The sequence below is a fragment of the Malaclemys terrapin genome, chromosome 6, assembly GCF_027887155.1.
Source record: "Malaclemys terrapin pileata isolate rMalTer1 chromosome 6, rMalTer1.hap1, whole genome shotgun sequence".
Taxonomy (NCBI): domain Eukaryota; kingdom Metazoa; phylum Chordata; order Testudines; family Emydidae; genus Malaclemys; species Malaclemys terrapin.
In genome coordinates this window covers 41,628,344-41,644,259 of record NC_071510.1, presented here as the reverse complement: position 1 = coordinate 41,644,259, position 15,916 = coordinate 41,628,344, and the positions used below count along the sequence as shown (strand labels likewise).

General features: G+C 42.0%; 1 protein-coding gene across 1 annotated transcript in view; it reads left to right on the top strand.

The window, feature by feature from the left end:
- The window catches only part of PUM3 (pumilio RNA binding family member 3), a 36,902-nt gene that overhangs the window by 12,227 nt on the left and 8,759 nt on the right, over positions 1 to 15,916 (top strand). The window contains exons 9-15 of the mRNA XM_054032527.1: positions 1,366 to 1,469; positions 2,646 to 2,724; positions 4,633 to 4,731; positions 6,314 to 6,367; positions 9,131 to 9,211; positions 12,998 to 13,140; positions 14,325 to 14,547. Of these exons, the coding sequence (XP_053888502.1) occupies positions 1,366 to 1,469; positions 2,646 to 2,724; positions 4,633 to 4,731; positions 6,314 to 6,367; positions 9,131 to 9,211; positions 12,998 to 13,140; positions 14,325 to 14,547 (783 nt within the window). The remainder of the gene's footprint in view (positions 1 to 1,365; positions 1,470 to 2,645; positions 2,725 to 4,632; positions 4,732 to 6,313; positions 6,368 to 9,130; positions 9,212 to 12,997; positions 13,141 to 14,324; positions 14,548 to 15,916) is intronic.

Genomic DNA, 15,916 nt, shown 5'->3' with positions numbered 1-15,916 from the left:
GGAATAAAATAGAACCCTAAAGATATAAATTAAACATGCAGTATACTTTTTTTGTCCTCCCTACCCCTCCCAAATTGCCTATGCAACAGTTGCGAGTGTGTTCTTAGTTTGAAATTTAGTATTTTTGACTTTGTCTTCAAATTGCAATAATTACTCTTTTATCCTAATGTGGAAACAAAAGTAACAAATGTACATGTTAGAGAAGGAGCACTGGATGAAGTGTCATGGAAAAAAGTTTTATTAGGAATTCTAAGGGTAGGTCCACACTACCCGTCCGATTCAGCGGGTAGAGATCGATCTTCTGGGATCGATTTATCGCGTCTCATCTGGACGCAATAAATCGATCCCAGAAGCGCTCCCCCGTTGACTGCGGAACTCCTGCTCCCTGAGAGGAGGAAGCGCTGTCGACGGGGGAGCTTGCCTGCGCCGCGTGGACCCGCAGTAAGTAAACTTAATTCGATCTAAGAAACGTAGACTTCAGCTATGCTATTCTCGTAGCTGAAGTTGCGTTTCCTAGATCGATCCCCCACCCCAGTCCAATTAGTGTGGACCAGCCCTAATTCTTAAGGGTGTGGGAGTCAACACCAGATTTAACAATTGATCAGGAAAATCATTTCACTTTCTTCTGAAGCCAAGAATCCTAATATTGCAAGACCGTAGTTCTTCAAAGTTTTGGTTTTATAATGATTTATAGCATACTCCTTAATAAAGACTTCCAGCTCTTTTTTCCCCCTTCCTTTTAATGAGATGCTGGTCACTGGAACATTCTGTCTTATCAGCCGGCTCTGCTAAGAGCAGCTTCTCTTGGAATAGTTACCAGTGTGAATTGATGGGCTGAACCCCAAAAGGGGCTCTCGTATTTGATGGACCAGCATAATCTTGGATAGGAAAATTCCATGAGGTTTCCTCTTTCTGTTCTATTGGATAGTAATTTATAATCCAACTGATGTGTTGCCATGCCTAGCCGTGATGCTTTGAAATCTTACAGGGAGAGAGGCACATCAATATATGTACTTAGCATGTTGCCTTTGGCTGATTCTCTTATTTCTCCATGTAATGCCTGACGATGTTATGAATATCTGGAAATATATGTTAGTGTAGAAGTGTAGATCAATTTGTTTGCTTTTGCTTAATTTGTATACATTTGTTTAGTTTTAAATTTCAACTGTTTTTGACATCTTTAAAATGGTGTAACTTAATTTAGTTTTGTGGGTGTTTAAACAAAATTAAGATATGAAGGTTGCTGCATATACTCTGGCGTGTTTTTCCTTCTCAAATTGTGAATGGATGATGAAGAAAACGTTTCTTTAAAACCTGAAAAGCAGCAGTAATAATTAAACCTTATGTGGGGTGTTTTCATTTCAGTCCCCAGTTTACCCTACACTGGACAAAGTATTAGAGGCTCATCCTGAAAAGCAAGAGGCCATTATGGATGAAATGAAACAGATTCTTACCCCAATGGCACAAAAGTAAGGACAAAAATAACTTTTTGAAGACAAGACATGACAATCAGAGACATGACAATTGTGTATGTTGATGGGGGAAAGGGGATATTGTGGTCACACTGCAAAAAGTGCTGTTTTCTTTTCTGTTCAGCCACATTTACTACTAAAGCCATAGTGACTGACTGTAATTCCACCCACTAGGTCTCTTGAAAAAACATCCTGCAAGGTGTGCAAAAGTGCAGTTCTTGATTGACTTTTTCACACTTTAAAACAGAGGGGGGCAAACTACAGCCCATTGGACCCTCTTGCCTGGCCCTTGAACTCCTGGCCCAGAGGCTACCCCCCGGCTCCTCCCCTGCTGTTCCCCCTTCCCCGCAGCCTCAGCTCGCTCTGCCGCAGGCGCAATGCTCTAGGTGGCAGGGCAGCGCAGCTGCAGAGCCCAGCCTGAGTCGGTGCTCTGTGCTGCGCGGTGGCGTGGCTGGCTCCAGCCGGGCGGCACTACTGTAGCGCCGCCAGCCATCGGTGCTCCAGGCAGCGTGGTAAGGGGGGGGGGGGGTGTTGGCCTGAGGGCAGGGGAGTTGGGGGTGGGGATAAGGGTCAGGACGGTCAGAGGACGGGGAATAGGGGGGCAGGAGTCCCAGGGGGCAGTCAGGAAGGAGGCGGGGGGTTGGATGGACCAGTGGGGAGCAGTCAGGGGCAGGGGTTCCTGGGGCAGTCAGGAATGAGAGGAGGGGTTGGATGGGGCGATCGGGGGCAGGGGTTCTGGGGGCAGTCTTGGGGGGATGGATGGCGCAGGGGTCCCAGGGAGGGGCTGTTGGGTGGGTGGGTGGGGTTGGATGGGGCAGGAGTCCCGGGGGAGACCGGGCCATGACCTCCTCCCCTAACCGGCCCTCCATACAATTTCCGAAACTGATGCAGCCCTCAGGCCAAAACATTTGTCCATCCCTGCTTTAAAAGAACTGTTTTTGTTGTTGCCTCTAAGAATACTTTGTCTATGACGCTTTGCTTATGCCTCATTAGGGATGCTGGTTGTAACTTCTCTTCCTCACTATGACCGACTTCCTAAACTGAAAGAGTATCCTAATATTTTCAGCATCATAAGACAGATAACTGCAAGCTACAGTTAGACCAGAGAAAATGGAATTGTGTGTTTGAAAGAGTGTGTGACTTTCTTGTCTCTCCCCTTCCCCCCATACACAGAGAGGCTGTGATAAAGCACTCACTGGTACATAAAGTATTTTTGGACTTTTTCATCCATGCTCTCCCAAAACAAAGATCTGTAAGTATTTCTAAAGTGACTTAAGTATAAATGTTGTAATTTCTTGCAGTATTTTTTATGGACTAACTAGAGTTTTGTTAAATGCCCCAGATAGTGAACTAGGTGGGATATTCAGCACACAAATGTTTCTGCTGGGTTTTTTGTATGTTGTGTTTAGGTTTCCTGAAGTAGCAATTCACCAACTCCTTCCTTCTGAACCACTGGCCCTGACTCTTGAAGATTCTGTGCTTTGTAGACCTGAAACAAATACCAAAAAGATATTAAACATTAAAATTATGGTGATAAGCCTCTTTATCTTGTTTTAGGAGACAACCTTAAACAAGGATCTTATTGGTAGGATACCCTCGTTTTTATTTAGCTGCAGGTTATCTTTAAAACAAACATTCAAAGAATTTATTTGAGTAATACTTACAAAAATATACTATTTAGGAATTTTTATAGCAACAAGAAATACTCCTGTCCTCCATTATTACACATATACTTAGTTAAGTTGAAGTCCCTTCGTGTAAACGAGCATTGTCATCTCCCACCTGTTTATGCTCTCTGTATGTGTGTATATATATCTCCTCATTATATGTTCCATTCTATATGCATCCGAAGAAGTGGGCTGTAGTCCACGAAAGCTTATGCTCTAATAAATTTGTTAGTCTCTAAGGTGCCACAAGTACTCCTGTTCTTCTTTTTGCGGATACAGACTAACACGGCTGTTACTCTGAATCTTGATTGGAAGTTTCTCTCTACCTATGGAGACGCTAGGAGATGGAGATATATGTCAGTAATGCGTAGTAACTTGATGTTTGTAGTTCTGGTGGTCCCAGGATATTAGAGAGACAAGGTGGCTGACGTAATATCTTTTAATGGACCAACTTCTGTGGGTGAGAGAGACAAGCTTTCAAGCTACACCGAGCTCTTCTACCTGAAGAGTTCAGTGTAGCTCGAAAGCTTGTCTCTCTCACCCACAGAAGTTGGTTCACTAAAAGATATTACCTCCCCCACCTTGTCTCTCTTGTAATTCCATGGTTACTATGCATTCTCACAATAAAACAATATTTTGTCCCATTGTGTACAACAAATGTTTTTAATGAGATTTCACAATAAATTTTGCAATAACTAAAAAACAGTTCCCATAATAACTGCAACGAATATGTCTTTTTGAAAGTGTGCAGTGATTCTTTAACAGTCTGTCCAAAGGTAACTTACTTGCAGTGGTGGTTCTCTGAAAGTGACAATAGGTCTTGATTCTACACTCTGGAGTCTGTGGCAAAGACTTTATTGGTGCGGGAGCAGGGCCATACTATGTAAATGGCTGCTTGCCCATCTGCCTATCCTTCCTTTGAAATTTCTTTCACATCCTATACCAAGATGTTTAGACTCTTGACTTTAGAACCTCTGTAGGTTCTTACATAGTAACTCCTTCCCAGTCACCATGCTTGTGATTACAGTTTTGAGAGGTGAAGTCTAAGCATATGTCTACACTGCATCGACACAGCTACGGGGCTTCAACAATGCTACTGTAGTGCAGATGCTTCCTATTTTGATGGAAATGTTTTTTCCATTGATGTAGGTAAACCATCTCCAAGAAATAATAACTAGGTTGATGGAAGAATTCTTCTGTCAGCCTACCTTCATCTATGGTGGGGTTAAGTCAAATGAACTATGTTGCACAGGGCTCAAAATTTTTCACAGCCTTGAGCGATGTAGCTAGGTCAACTTTACTTTTATGTGTAGACAGGTCAAAGACATTTCTACAGCTTTAGGACCCTTTTGATGCCAATTGCATAGGCTGGCACAATACAAGAGTGTGGATCTAGGCACAGTGATACTCTTCACAGGGTTACAGATAAAATATGTATCTTTTCTCTAAGACTCTTCTCAAAAAATAATCCCCCAGTTATCTTTTCTTCTCAGGAAATGATTGAAGCAATCAGAGAAGCAGTAATCTACCTGGCACATACACATGATGGAGCCCGAGTAGCCATGCATGCTTTATGGCATGGTACACCCAAGGTACAGTACGCACTTTAGCCTACTCGCCCTTATGCAATAGGTTCTTAGTTGGCTCTGCTGTCGTTGGAAACTTTGATTTTGTTTGTGCCTAAGACTGTTGTGTATTGCTTTTTCCAGTGATCTTTGCACTAATGCAATTACCCTATATAGATTACTTTGTCAGGGTATGCATGAAAATGGGCCAAACCATGTCCCTGACCTATTAGCAAATATCATCTCTGTATTTGAGGGTGGAAATGGCCACACAATTTTTTACAATGGAAAAACTTCTTTAAAAAAAAAAAAATATGGAGGCCGCCAGATAGTGCTTTTAACTTTTTGAATGTGTTACAATTTCCTCAGTATCTATCCCTTAGATTTCCTGTAGCTGGAGGAAATTTGGAGGTGGTGCAAGAATGCTAAAGAAGCTCATAATGTAGAACATTTTTAACTTACTTTAAAAGCTTAAAATTATAAATAAACTGAAAGGCTTCTCTGTTTGCCAAGACTTGTGTTTAGGGTTTCTCCTTCAAGAGTTGAGGATATGTCAAGCCATGTAAGGGATAGCAGTTACCCACTCTTCTTTAGGTGCTAGGGGTGTCAGGAGCGCTTTCAGAAATGACATGGAACCTTCCACGTAAGGGTATGTCTACACAGCAGCGGGGGGGGTGCGTTCCAGCACAGGTAAATGGACATACACTAGCTCTGCTTGAGTTAGTGCACTAAAATAGTAGTGTAGCTGCAGTGGCTCAGGCTAGCTGCCCAAGTACAAGCCCATTCGACCACCCAGGTACATACTTGGATGGTTAGCCTGAGATGCTGCCAAGGCTGCTGTGGCTACATTGGTCGTCTTAGTGCACTATCTGTGCTGGAAGGCATGCTTCCAGCTGCTATGTAGACATACCTTAAGTAAAAAGAAATAAAGTTACATATATATTATTTTAATGAACTTGTAATTTAAGTCTACCTACCTTGATAGGGCATGGGCCTTAAGTAGAATGGTAAAAAGGGACAGAGCACTGGCTGAAGGGCCAAAAATGAAGGCCGGAGAGGAAGTCTTTTGGAGGAGATACTCCTAGTGAAGCCCCTTGAGAACAAAGTCCCTGCTGATGCATAGTTTAGGAGCCTTCCTGAGCAGATGTCTGCCCTAGAGGGGGAGTTGAGGTATGTGGGATAAGAGTTCCCTCTTGTTTTCTGTAGGAGCTATGCAACAATGAACTGACAGTCTGGGCATGGGGGGATTGGCAGACTGACCGTCTCCTGTACACAGCAGGAAATCAGCAGCTACATGATGTCCATTAGGCAAACAGCCTTTACCTTTAAAATATATTTAATTTGATAACAGCTGCTCTTTCTCAGTTCTTCCCCCAGCCAGCCCAATCTTGCAAAAAAACCCAGGGTTTCTCTACTGTGCTGAGTCTTGCCACAGAATTTGGATCTAACATTTCACAGTCTCAGTTGCAAAAGTAATGCTTATAATAGTAATTTCTTCTTTTTAAGAAAGGAGTTGAAATTAAATTCATATAAAGAAGCTGCAAATAGCAACTTAGTTATTAAATTGTTGACAAAGGCTTACTAATGTTTCTCCCTCTTCTTTGGATAGGACAGAAAAATCATTATGAAAACCATGAAGACATATGTTGAAAAAATAGCTACTGTGAGTGTTTATAAACCTTAGATTGAAGTAGTCACTGAAGCATTTTCATAACTGTCAAATCATTCCCAATTTACAAACTGTGAATCTGAATTTACTCTGAAATTAGAACAAACTCTGAAACTGCAGTCTTGATAGTAAACTTAGACTTAAAATACTGATGCTTAACTGTATCAAATGTTAATATACATTTTTGAGGAAAGAGCAGTGCAAGAATAAAAAGCTCACTAGCTGGGGTTGTATTTCATGCTAGTAAAGTATCTTACAAGTACCCAGTATACTGTGTTTCCTGCACCTTGTGCAGGTGTTGCACATCTATTATCTTTCTAATTTTTTTCAAAATATTTTTCTCTTCCTTGTTACTGTGTGAAATACTCAGAGAAATACTCCCTCCCCTGCCTCCTGCCTGCACGTTGGGGAGGCAAGGGAGGGAGGTGGGAGCCTGCGCACCGTGTCCTAGCTTCTCCCTCCTGAATGCTGCAAGCCAGCTGATTGCCGCGGGCAGGGGAGGGAGTGGGGAGGAACGAGGACGTGGTGTGTGGAGTAAAAGGCGGGGGGAGAAGAGGCAGGTTAAGAGGGGGGCGTGGGCGGGCCGAGGGTTGAGCCCCCTGCCCCTGGTGCTTGCAGAGTAGGGGAAGCTGCCGCTGCTGCTGCGCAACGTGCTTGTAGCCCACAGCACCTTCTGCCTCCTTGCCTGCCTCATTGTCTCCAGTGCCAGTGGGCCGTGCCTGCGTGGGGTAAGGCGGGGGCACCTCCCAACTATAGTACTGTACTGCATGGCAAAAAAAAATTTCCCTGGAACCTAACCCCCCCTCCCCCCAATTTACATTCTTTCTTATGGGGAAATTGGATTCGCTTAACATCGTTTCACTTAGTTGCATTTTTCAGGAACATAACTCAACGTTAAGTGAGGAGTTACTGTATCTTCCTTTAATACCAGCCACTCAGGTTCACTTATCTTACTACACCTCTACCTCGATATAACCCTGTCCTCGGGAGCCAAAAAATCTTACCGCGTTATAGGTGAAACCGCGTTATATCGAACTTGCTTTGATCCACCGGAGTGCGCAGCCCCCCCCCCCAGCGCTGCTTTACCGCGTTATATCAGAATTCGTGTTATATCGGGTTGCGTTATATCTGGGTAGGGGTGTATTTAGAATTCTAGCATTTGTGTACAAGCACTTATAAAATTTGTCAATATTTAGTTGTCTGCCTTCACATGATTTAACTGAGAGGGACTCTTTTTCATTTGACTGTTTCTCTTTGTTTCCTACTTGTGCTTTATCAACGTCTATCCTCTACTCTTTACTAGAATATAGAGCGTCTCCATTAATAGATCCTCCCCTAAGGGATGTCTCTGTCTGAACTATGTGCTCATCTGCACCTGTTGGCTTTCCTCCAAGCTCTTAGTTTAAAAACTCCTACAATCTTTTGAATTTTACAGGCCAGCAATCTGGTTCTGTTTTGGTTTAGGTGGACCCCATCCTTCATGTATAGACTCCTTCTTTCCCAAAAGGTTCCCTAATAAATTTAAAACCGTTCTCCCTACCCTGTCTCATCCATGCATTGAGACCCTGCAGTTCTGCATGTCAAACTGGAAGCACTGCAGAGACTGCTACCATGGAAATCCTGGACTTTACTCTCTTACCTAGCGACCTAAATTTGGCCTTCAGGACCTCTCTTACATTTCCCTATGTATTGGTACCTACATGTACCATGATCACCAGCTCCTCCCTGGCACTGCACATAAGTCTGTCCATATGTCTCAAGAGATCTGTAACTTTTGCATCCAACAGGCAATTCACCATGCAGGTCTCCCAATCATCACAAACCCAACTATCTATATTTCTAACAATCGAATCCCCCATTACAATTACTTATCTCTTTCTAATAAGTGGGGCTTCCTGCCCAAGAGGAATATCTTCATTGTGAGAGGATACCATGACATCATCAGGAAAGAGGGAGGATCTTTCCTTCTCCATCTGCCTTCTTCCACAGTATCATATTGTTCAGTTTGGAGAATTACTGAAATAATAACTTTTATTTGAAGCATCCAGCTTTGGCCACTAATGGAAATGACTTGGTCTGTTTCAGTATAGCAGTTCCTGTTTTGTTAGATGAAAAAAGCGTGTGTGTGTGTGTGTATATATATATATATATATATGTAAAAATATGAATCACTTTGTGAGAGACAACAGGTAGCTAAGAGTTAAGAACTGTGTCAAGACCTCCTGGTTGTGCTCTTAGGGAAGTTGGTGGAAAGTGTCTCATTGACAACTGTGGGAGTTGGATCTTGCCCTTATCCTGTAGGTCTGGATTTCACTGAGACTTGCTCTCCAGAAATCTGGTGAAAGATGTTGACTGTAAGGTAAAGCTACTGGAGAAATTAGACTTCACTTTTTATTCTGTAAAGCAAATCTTTGTCCTCAAATGGATGAGTATTCATAGAATCCAGTTGGCAATTATTGAGAGTGCAGCATGCTGCACAGCTGTCTAGACAGGGAAATGCATCAGTTTATAGAGACAGCTCTGCTTTTTATCACTTTTGTTTTAAACAAGATGCTTTTATTATAAACGTTGCCTCCAGAAAATAATTATATGTTGTAGGACTACTTCAGCCAGTCATTAAAGGAAATCATTCATCAGATCTTAGTGTAGTTTTTCACAATTTGGGCAAGTTTTTATCACAGCTAACATGTAGGAAATGATATGTATGTAGGGCAGCATTGCATGTCTCTAAACCTTCTTGATGCCTTGCCCTTACAGGGTGAATTCTCTCACTTGGTCTTGCTGGCAGCATTTGATTGCATTGATGATACCAAGCTCATGAAACAGCTAATCATATCTGTAAGTAGTTGAATTTTCCTAAAATATTCTATTAAATGTTACCAGTGCAATTAACAAAAGAGGTCATTCATACTTAGGATACTAATATATGACTTCTAGCCATGTTTTTCAAACTATTGTTTGTCTTGAGTTCTCTCTTTATTTCAATGCATACAGTAACGATTATAATTTTTCTTAGCATGAGGAGACCTTGGTAAAGGTTTTGAATGTTTATGTAGTTTATATCCCCTTTACTACAGTCTTCAAACTAGATCTAAAATCTACTGGAAACCCTACTTTGTACTTCTGTTGACCTAGCTAGGGACTAGTTGTACTAGAAATTTAAAGTATATTGAACTTCATTTCATTTATTGACTTTACAATATTTTGGACTTTCTCTTAACTGAAATTCTTCAAAATAGACTGCAAGTAATAGATGACTTTGAGAGCTCTCACTAGTTCAACTAAGTTTCTTCAGTGCTAGACTCGTAGAACAGATATTTCATTTGACCCATCTAAGGATTACACCCAAGCACTATGTAGTTCAGGGGTGAGCAAACTGCAGCTCGCGGGCCGGATCCGTCCCCTCAGGGCTTTGGATCCGGCCTGTGGGATTGCTGCCACTCCCGGAAGCAGCCGGCATCGCATCCCTGCGACCCCTGGGGGAGGAGCGGGGGCAGAGGGCTCCGCATGCTGCCCTCACCTCTGGGTTCCTTACCCAAAGCTCCCATTGGCCGCGGTTCCCCGTTCCCGGCCAATGGGAGCTTTGGATGTGGAACCCACAGGTGAGGGCAGCACGCGGAGCATTCTTTGCCGCCCCTCCCAGGGGCCACAGGAACATGGTGCCAGCTGCTTCCGGGAGTAGCGCGAGGCCAGGGCAGGAGGGAGCCTGCCTTAGCGGCACTGCTGCCACCCCAGAGCCGCTCCAGGTAAGCGGAGCCCACACCCAAAACCCTTCCTGCCACCCTGCACCCCAACCCCTTGCCGCACCCCTTCTGCACCCCAACCCCGTGCCCTGATCCCCCTCTTGCACCCCAAACCACTACCCTGAGCTGCTTGCCACACCCCACCTGCACCCCAAACCATTGCCCTGAGCCCCCTGCCGCACCCCACAGCCCTCCTCCGCCGCAACCCCTTGCCCTGAGCCCCTTCCTGCACACCACGCTCCCTCCTACACCCCGTACTCCTTCCCTCCCACACCCCATCCCTCCTGCCCCAGCCCTACATTCATGGCCCTGCATGCAATTTCCCCAGGCAGATGTGGCTCTTGGGCTAAAAAGTTTGCCCACCCCTGATGTAGTTTCTTACTGCGCAACATTCTATTGTAATGAAGATTGTCTTTGGTAGAAATGTAGTGCAAATTGAAAAATAACGTTAAATTTGGATTCTCAAAGTGGCAGAGATTTGTATTAAACTGTCAAGAGAAGCTGAAGAAACCTGGCCAAATGCCTGGGAAAGGTATTGGTGGTGTGTGGTTTTTTTTTTTTTTGTTTGTTTGTTTTTTTTTTTTTTACACAAGAAAATTCAAAGATTTTTGGTTCAGGTGATCAAAATATTAATCAGAGATAATGCCCAAGAATATCAGTTAGGACTAAAAATCGGCTCTTCTGATTAAAAATGAAGACCAATGGCTATTAGAGAGATGGCACTATATACCAGAGAGTAGGCAATGAGGTTTGACATATAAAAGTCAAATTTAAAATTGGCTAAAGAATATTACAGTTTCAGGGCAAGTGCACCTGTATTCCTGCTCCATGGCCCAGCCAGGGCAGCCAACTTTATACTTTCAGCTCCCAGTTATCACCTCTCTTGAGTGGTGATGCGTGTTGTACTCCTCCTGACTGGATGCTGCACAGCTCCCTGCCTTACATTATGATATCCCCAGCTAGCCAGACTGCCTAAAAAGGCCAGTGCCTGTAGTTTGCTTTCTCTCTGAGGGCTATGACCAGTGTATTGCCCACAAGTATAGGTTACCACACCGCTCCTTCTACGCAAATAAATTTATTCCTAAGGTAGAAGCATTACAGAGAAAACATAAAAACAATAAAGGAACCTATATGCATGTGAAAAAGCTTACCATAGGTCACCCCAAACTCCAGTCTTGGCCTCTGGTAGGTTTCAGTTCTTCAAAACCCACAACTGGCTTTTCCCCTTTGGATACAAGTTCATCTCTCTTAGCTCCAGAACAGAGACTGGGCAGATCAGCTGTTTCTTTACTGATCTTGGCCTTCCGTAATAGATACTCAGCTAACAATGACCCTCCGTTCAGTGCATAGATTCAAAAGGCTATTTTTTTGCATAACTCGAGTTGGGGAATTTGCTTTAATTCTCCCTAAGAATTCCACAGGAAATCAACTTAAAATTTATTATCCCCAAAGTCCATACTTTCGCTTGCAAATTTTCAGTATAATCTTTTGAGCTCCCCGGTGTCTTATTTGTCATATTTACCCCCTAGAGCAGGGGTTCTCAACCTTTTTCTTTCTCTGGATAAGGCCAGAAGTGTGAAGACTACAGAAATGAAAAGCACATTATCTAATCCAGAAGCCAGTGCCAGATTAATACTTTGGATATCCTAAAGCAGTGTGTGTAAAATGTGCACATTTTTCCATAAACAAAATTTTACCTGATTTTTTTGTGCATTTTCTTCATATTTTTATGTAATAACAAGAGCCTTGCTGTCTTCTGCCCAGTCACTCCCCCCCACCTCCACCTCCCCCACCCCCAGCATAATCTTTATTAGCATGTTTTTTGGGAGACAAAAGGTGAAGAGGTACTGGTTCAATTGTTCACTTCATCTTTTACCAGCTGTTGTTGGAAGGATTTTCTTGGTGGAAACAAGGGATTTTAAAAAGCAGAAGGGTTACTTACAAACAGTATGGACTGTAAAATATACTGAAATTGCCCAGAGCTCCATAACACCATCCCTTTTGTTTCAGAAAATATAACTGAAATGTGCATTAATATTTACCATAAGTCTGCTGTACCAGTTTTTGAAAATTCTTTGGCTAACGTACAGGGTATTAATTCTCCAGCAGTGTCCTGCACTTAGAAGGCAAAATCATATTGCCAACTTGCGTTGGGCACCGGCATTCTTGTTTACGTAATGATTTTTCCTAGCCAGCCATTAATGCCTCGGAAATGCCCGCTGTATTTGTTGCTAATGCTTCAGTAAACTACAAGTGATAATGGTTATCCTCCCAGCAGAAATGTGGCTTACTTTGTTACTTACAATTCATTATTGCTGCTGGATGTTCTCTGCCTAGCTGAATTCAGGATAATTTCTTTGTCTTCTTCCCCATCCTCAACTGTCCTCTGTGTGCTGGCTGCTGCACAGATGTACAATTGGTTGATAATCACACCTGATTACTCATGCAATGTTGGCTATACTTGGGTGCTGTGATAATATGTTTCCTTTCATCTTTTGTCTGTTTGGATTGTAACGTCTTTGGGGCGAAGTTTGTCTCTTACTAGGTGTTTGTACAGCACCTCACATAATGGGGCCCTGATTTCAGGATGTCTGAACACTATGGTAATGCAAATAATAATTTTGTACTTCTATTGTTTCTTCCATCCAAGGATATCAAAGCATTTTACAAACAAAAACTGAATATCAAAACAGCACCATGCATTGACAAACCCACCTAGACGTTCTACACTACTTAGGGTTTTGAATTGGATTATGTAACTATAAATTATGGCACCCATCTCCCTTTTCCCCAGCTTTCAGTCTGAAAATATTCAGCCCAGGCTTGTTGCTGAAAAGTATTCTTCCAGCAGTGTGTTATTGATGTTTGTGTATATTTACAGGAGATAAGTGGTTCTTTGCCTGATATTATAAACAACAAATATGGAAGGAAGGTCCTGTTGTACTTGCTAAGTCCAAGGGATCCTGCCCATTTCTTACCAGAGATCGTCAAAATTCTGCAACAGGGAGATGGAAATGCTTACAGGTAACTAAGAAATGCATAACTGGCAGGCTGAAACAGTCCACACATGTTTTCCCTACTCCAGCTTTTTGAACAGGACACTTAGTCATTGTTTTTGGTTTAATGACAGTGACAGTTTCTTTATGGAGATCCGTTACCACAATTCTTGGTTTCCAAATAATGTCATTAATTTTGCTGAGAGTTAACATTTTGCAGTTTCTATAACGTTTTATTACTTCTCACTCTATAAATATATATACAAATCAGAACACCAAAATCAAATAAATGTGTCCGCTATCTGACAGAAATGGTAACAGTTGTGATGTGATTTCTGCATAGATATATACCTAATATATGCACATAATGACTGTATTTGGGTTGCAATAGTATTTCAGCTGTAAAAAGGAGAGGACAGATTTTACCCCTGGCTAAACTTGTTTAAGTCTCAGAACAGATTTAAAGCCTTTTTTTTTGGATATTCATTATTGGTGTTCTAAGTTGTACAAGAGTAAACTTGAAATCTAGCAGTAAAAATGGAAGATTTTAGTTCTAATTCAGCCCCCCATATGGTCTAATTTAGATAATTGTTTAAAAAGCTGAACTGAGTTTTTCTTGAATAATTAATGCATTGCTCACTTATCTTATTTCTCCTTCGTGCATAAGCAGCCCTTCTTTAAGTGATGCCTTATCTGAGACCATAATAAACCAGTCTGGCAGGCCCAAGATAAACTGTGGGATTTTGATGGATATTTATTTTCCCATTCTGCTAGTTTAACCGTTACTGATGTTTATTAAATACTGAAGAGACGGCAATTTCAAAAGGATCTGTGAACAGTTTTCCTTACACAGTCTCTGTCAGAGCTTTGAGATGATAATGAAAGGACAAATAAGAATTAAAATGAAAGGGTGGAATTAGTGTGTATGGCACATTGGCAATCACCTTGAAGTTAAAGACTACAGTGTCACCTGATTGGATACTTTTCTCATTCTGGCTATTTTTAAAACCTCTAATGGTTATCCAAAGACCGTATTAAACCTGATTTGCTGTGGAATACAGAAAAGGGACTGTGTTTTAATTTGACCTTTTAATGAGGACATCATCTGTCTAAATAGCAAACATGGATTGAATTTATTTTTACATGATCTTTTATACAAAACAAGTTTTCTGCAATAATTAGACCACCGTATTGTGTATACTATTTCACCAGTAAAAAAGATTCAGATGTCCGCCGTTGCGAACTTTTAGAAGCCATTTCCCCGGCCTTGTTAGGTTATCTGCAAGAACATGCCCAAGAAGTGGTGATGGACAAAACTACTTGCGTGTTGGTGGCTGATATTTTAGGATCTGCTCTTGGTGATGTCCAGCCTGCCATGAATGCAATTGCTAGTTTGGCAGCAGAGGAGCTGGTTCCAGGTGGCAAAGATGGGCAGGTAGGTAATGCAACTAATACAGGGCAAGCAGTAGAGATATTGCTGTGAATTTGTTTCCATTGAATCATTTAAATAAGATTTACTACAGTTACCTAACACATGCTTTATTGGCTGCACTCTGAAACTTTCCCTATTAATGGGAATCTGCACTTTCTGTTGCATTTTCTGGCCATGTCTTATGTATTTATATATTGTAACTGCATTTGAAATAGTGATGGCTTAACTAAGCATTTAATTTGTCTCTCCAAATTGGGTACTTAGTTCTTTGTGGTCTTGAATCTGCCAGACTAGTGTGTAAAAAGTCTTTCTATGACAGTGGATTTACACTTTTTGTGGGTGGCAGAAATGTATATTATACAGAATCTCTCAAGAGTTGTAGTGGTAGCAGTTAAATGAGACTATAAAGAATTGCTGCTCACAATGAAGATATTATCTTTATATGAGGGAGTTCAATAGGCGTGAACTACTAAATAAGCACACACCTGCACACAGGGAAGGGGCACCAAGATCCAGCTTCTCAACTTTCTGACAAGGAAAGAAGGTTGGATTGCTATAGCAGTTTATTGTAATATTGCTAACTTTATCAGTAAGCTAAAGTCAGACTGTGCCTTCAGACATGCATGTGTGGTTTCCACAACCCTGTGGGACTCTAGGAAGAGCTGGGATCTAGAAGTATCCCAAGATTACAAGCTTTATTGATAAACCCCTCAGTGTCAACACACAACCCTCTCGATAGACCCCTCAGTCACAATGCAAATGGCATCCTCACCATACTGTGTGATTGGGCAAGCATTTACAGTCCTCATTCCCTCTGTCTTCCTTGAATGAAGTTTCAGCCAAATTGCTCTCACCCAGTTCCCCAAGTTAGCCTGATTTTGGGAAAGCAAAGATACTGCATTGGCCAGTTTTGAGATATAAAGCTGCATGTCGTCCATGTATTCATGGTACCCTAGTGAAAACCACCCCTCTATCTTCCCGTGTTTTTCCATACACATTGAATGGCTCAGCACAGGGAGCTGGACTGGGTGAGCTCTTGATGTCCCTTCCAGCTGTACATGTCTATGATTCAGTGCATATGAGCTGTGAGATACTAGATCACTTGCAAGATTCTGTTGAAGATGGAGACAGCAAGTTGGTTTAATGATTAGGAATGGAAGTGAAATATAGTTCTTTATAAAATAAGAGCTGTTTTAAACCTCCTGTCTGTTCCAAGTTGAACTAGAACCAACTTATAAAAGTTCAGGACCACTAGTGTTCCTTGTCCTATGATGTCCAGACTGCCACCAAAGCACCTCACTGACTTACCTTTTCTAGTTGTGATTTTCTCACCACCCATATCTCTGATATCCTTCTCTTTGCACATGACCCC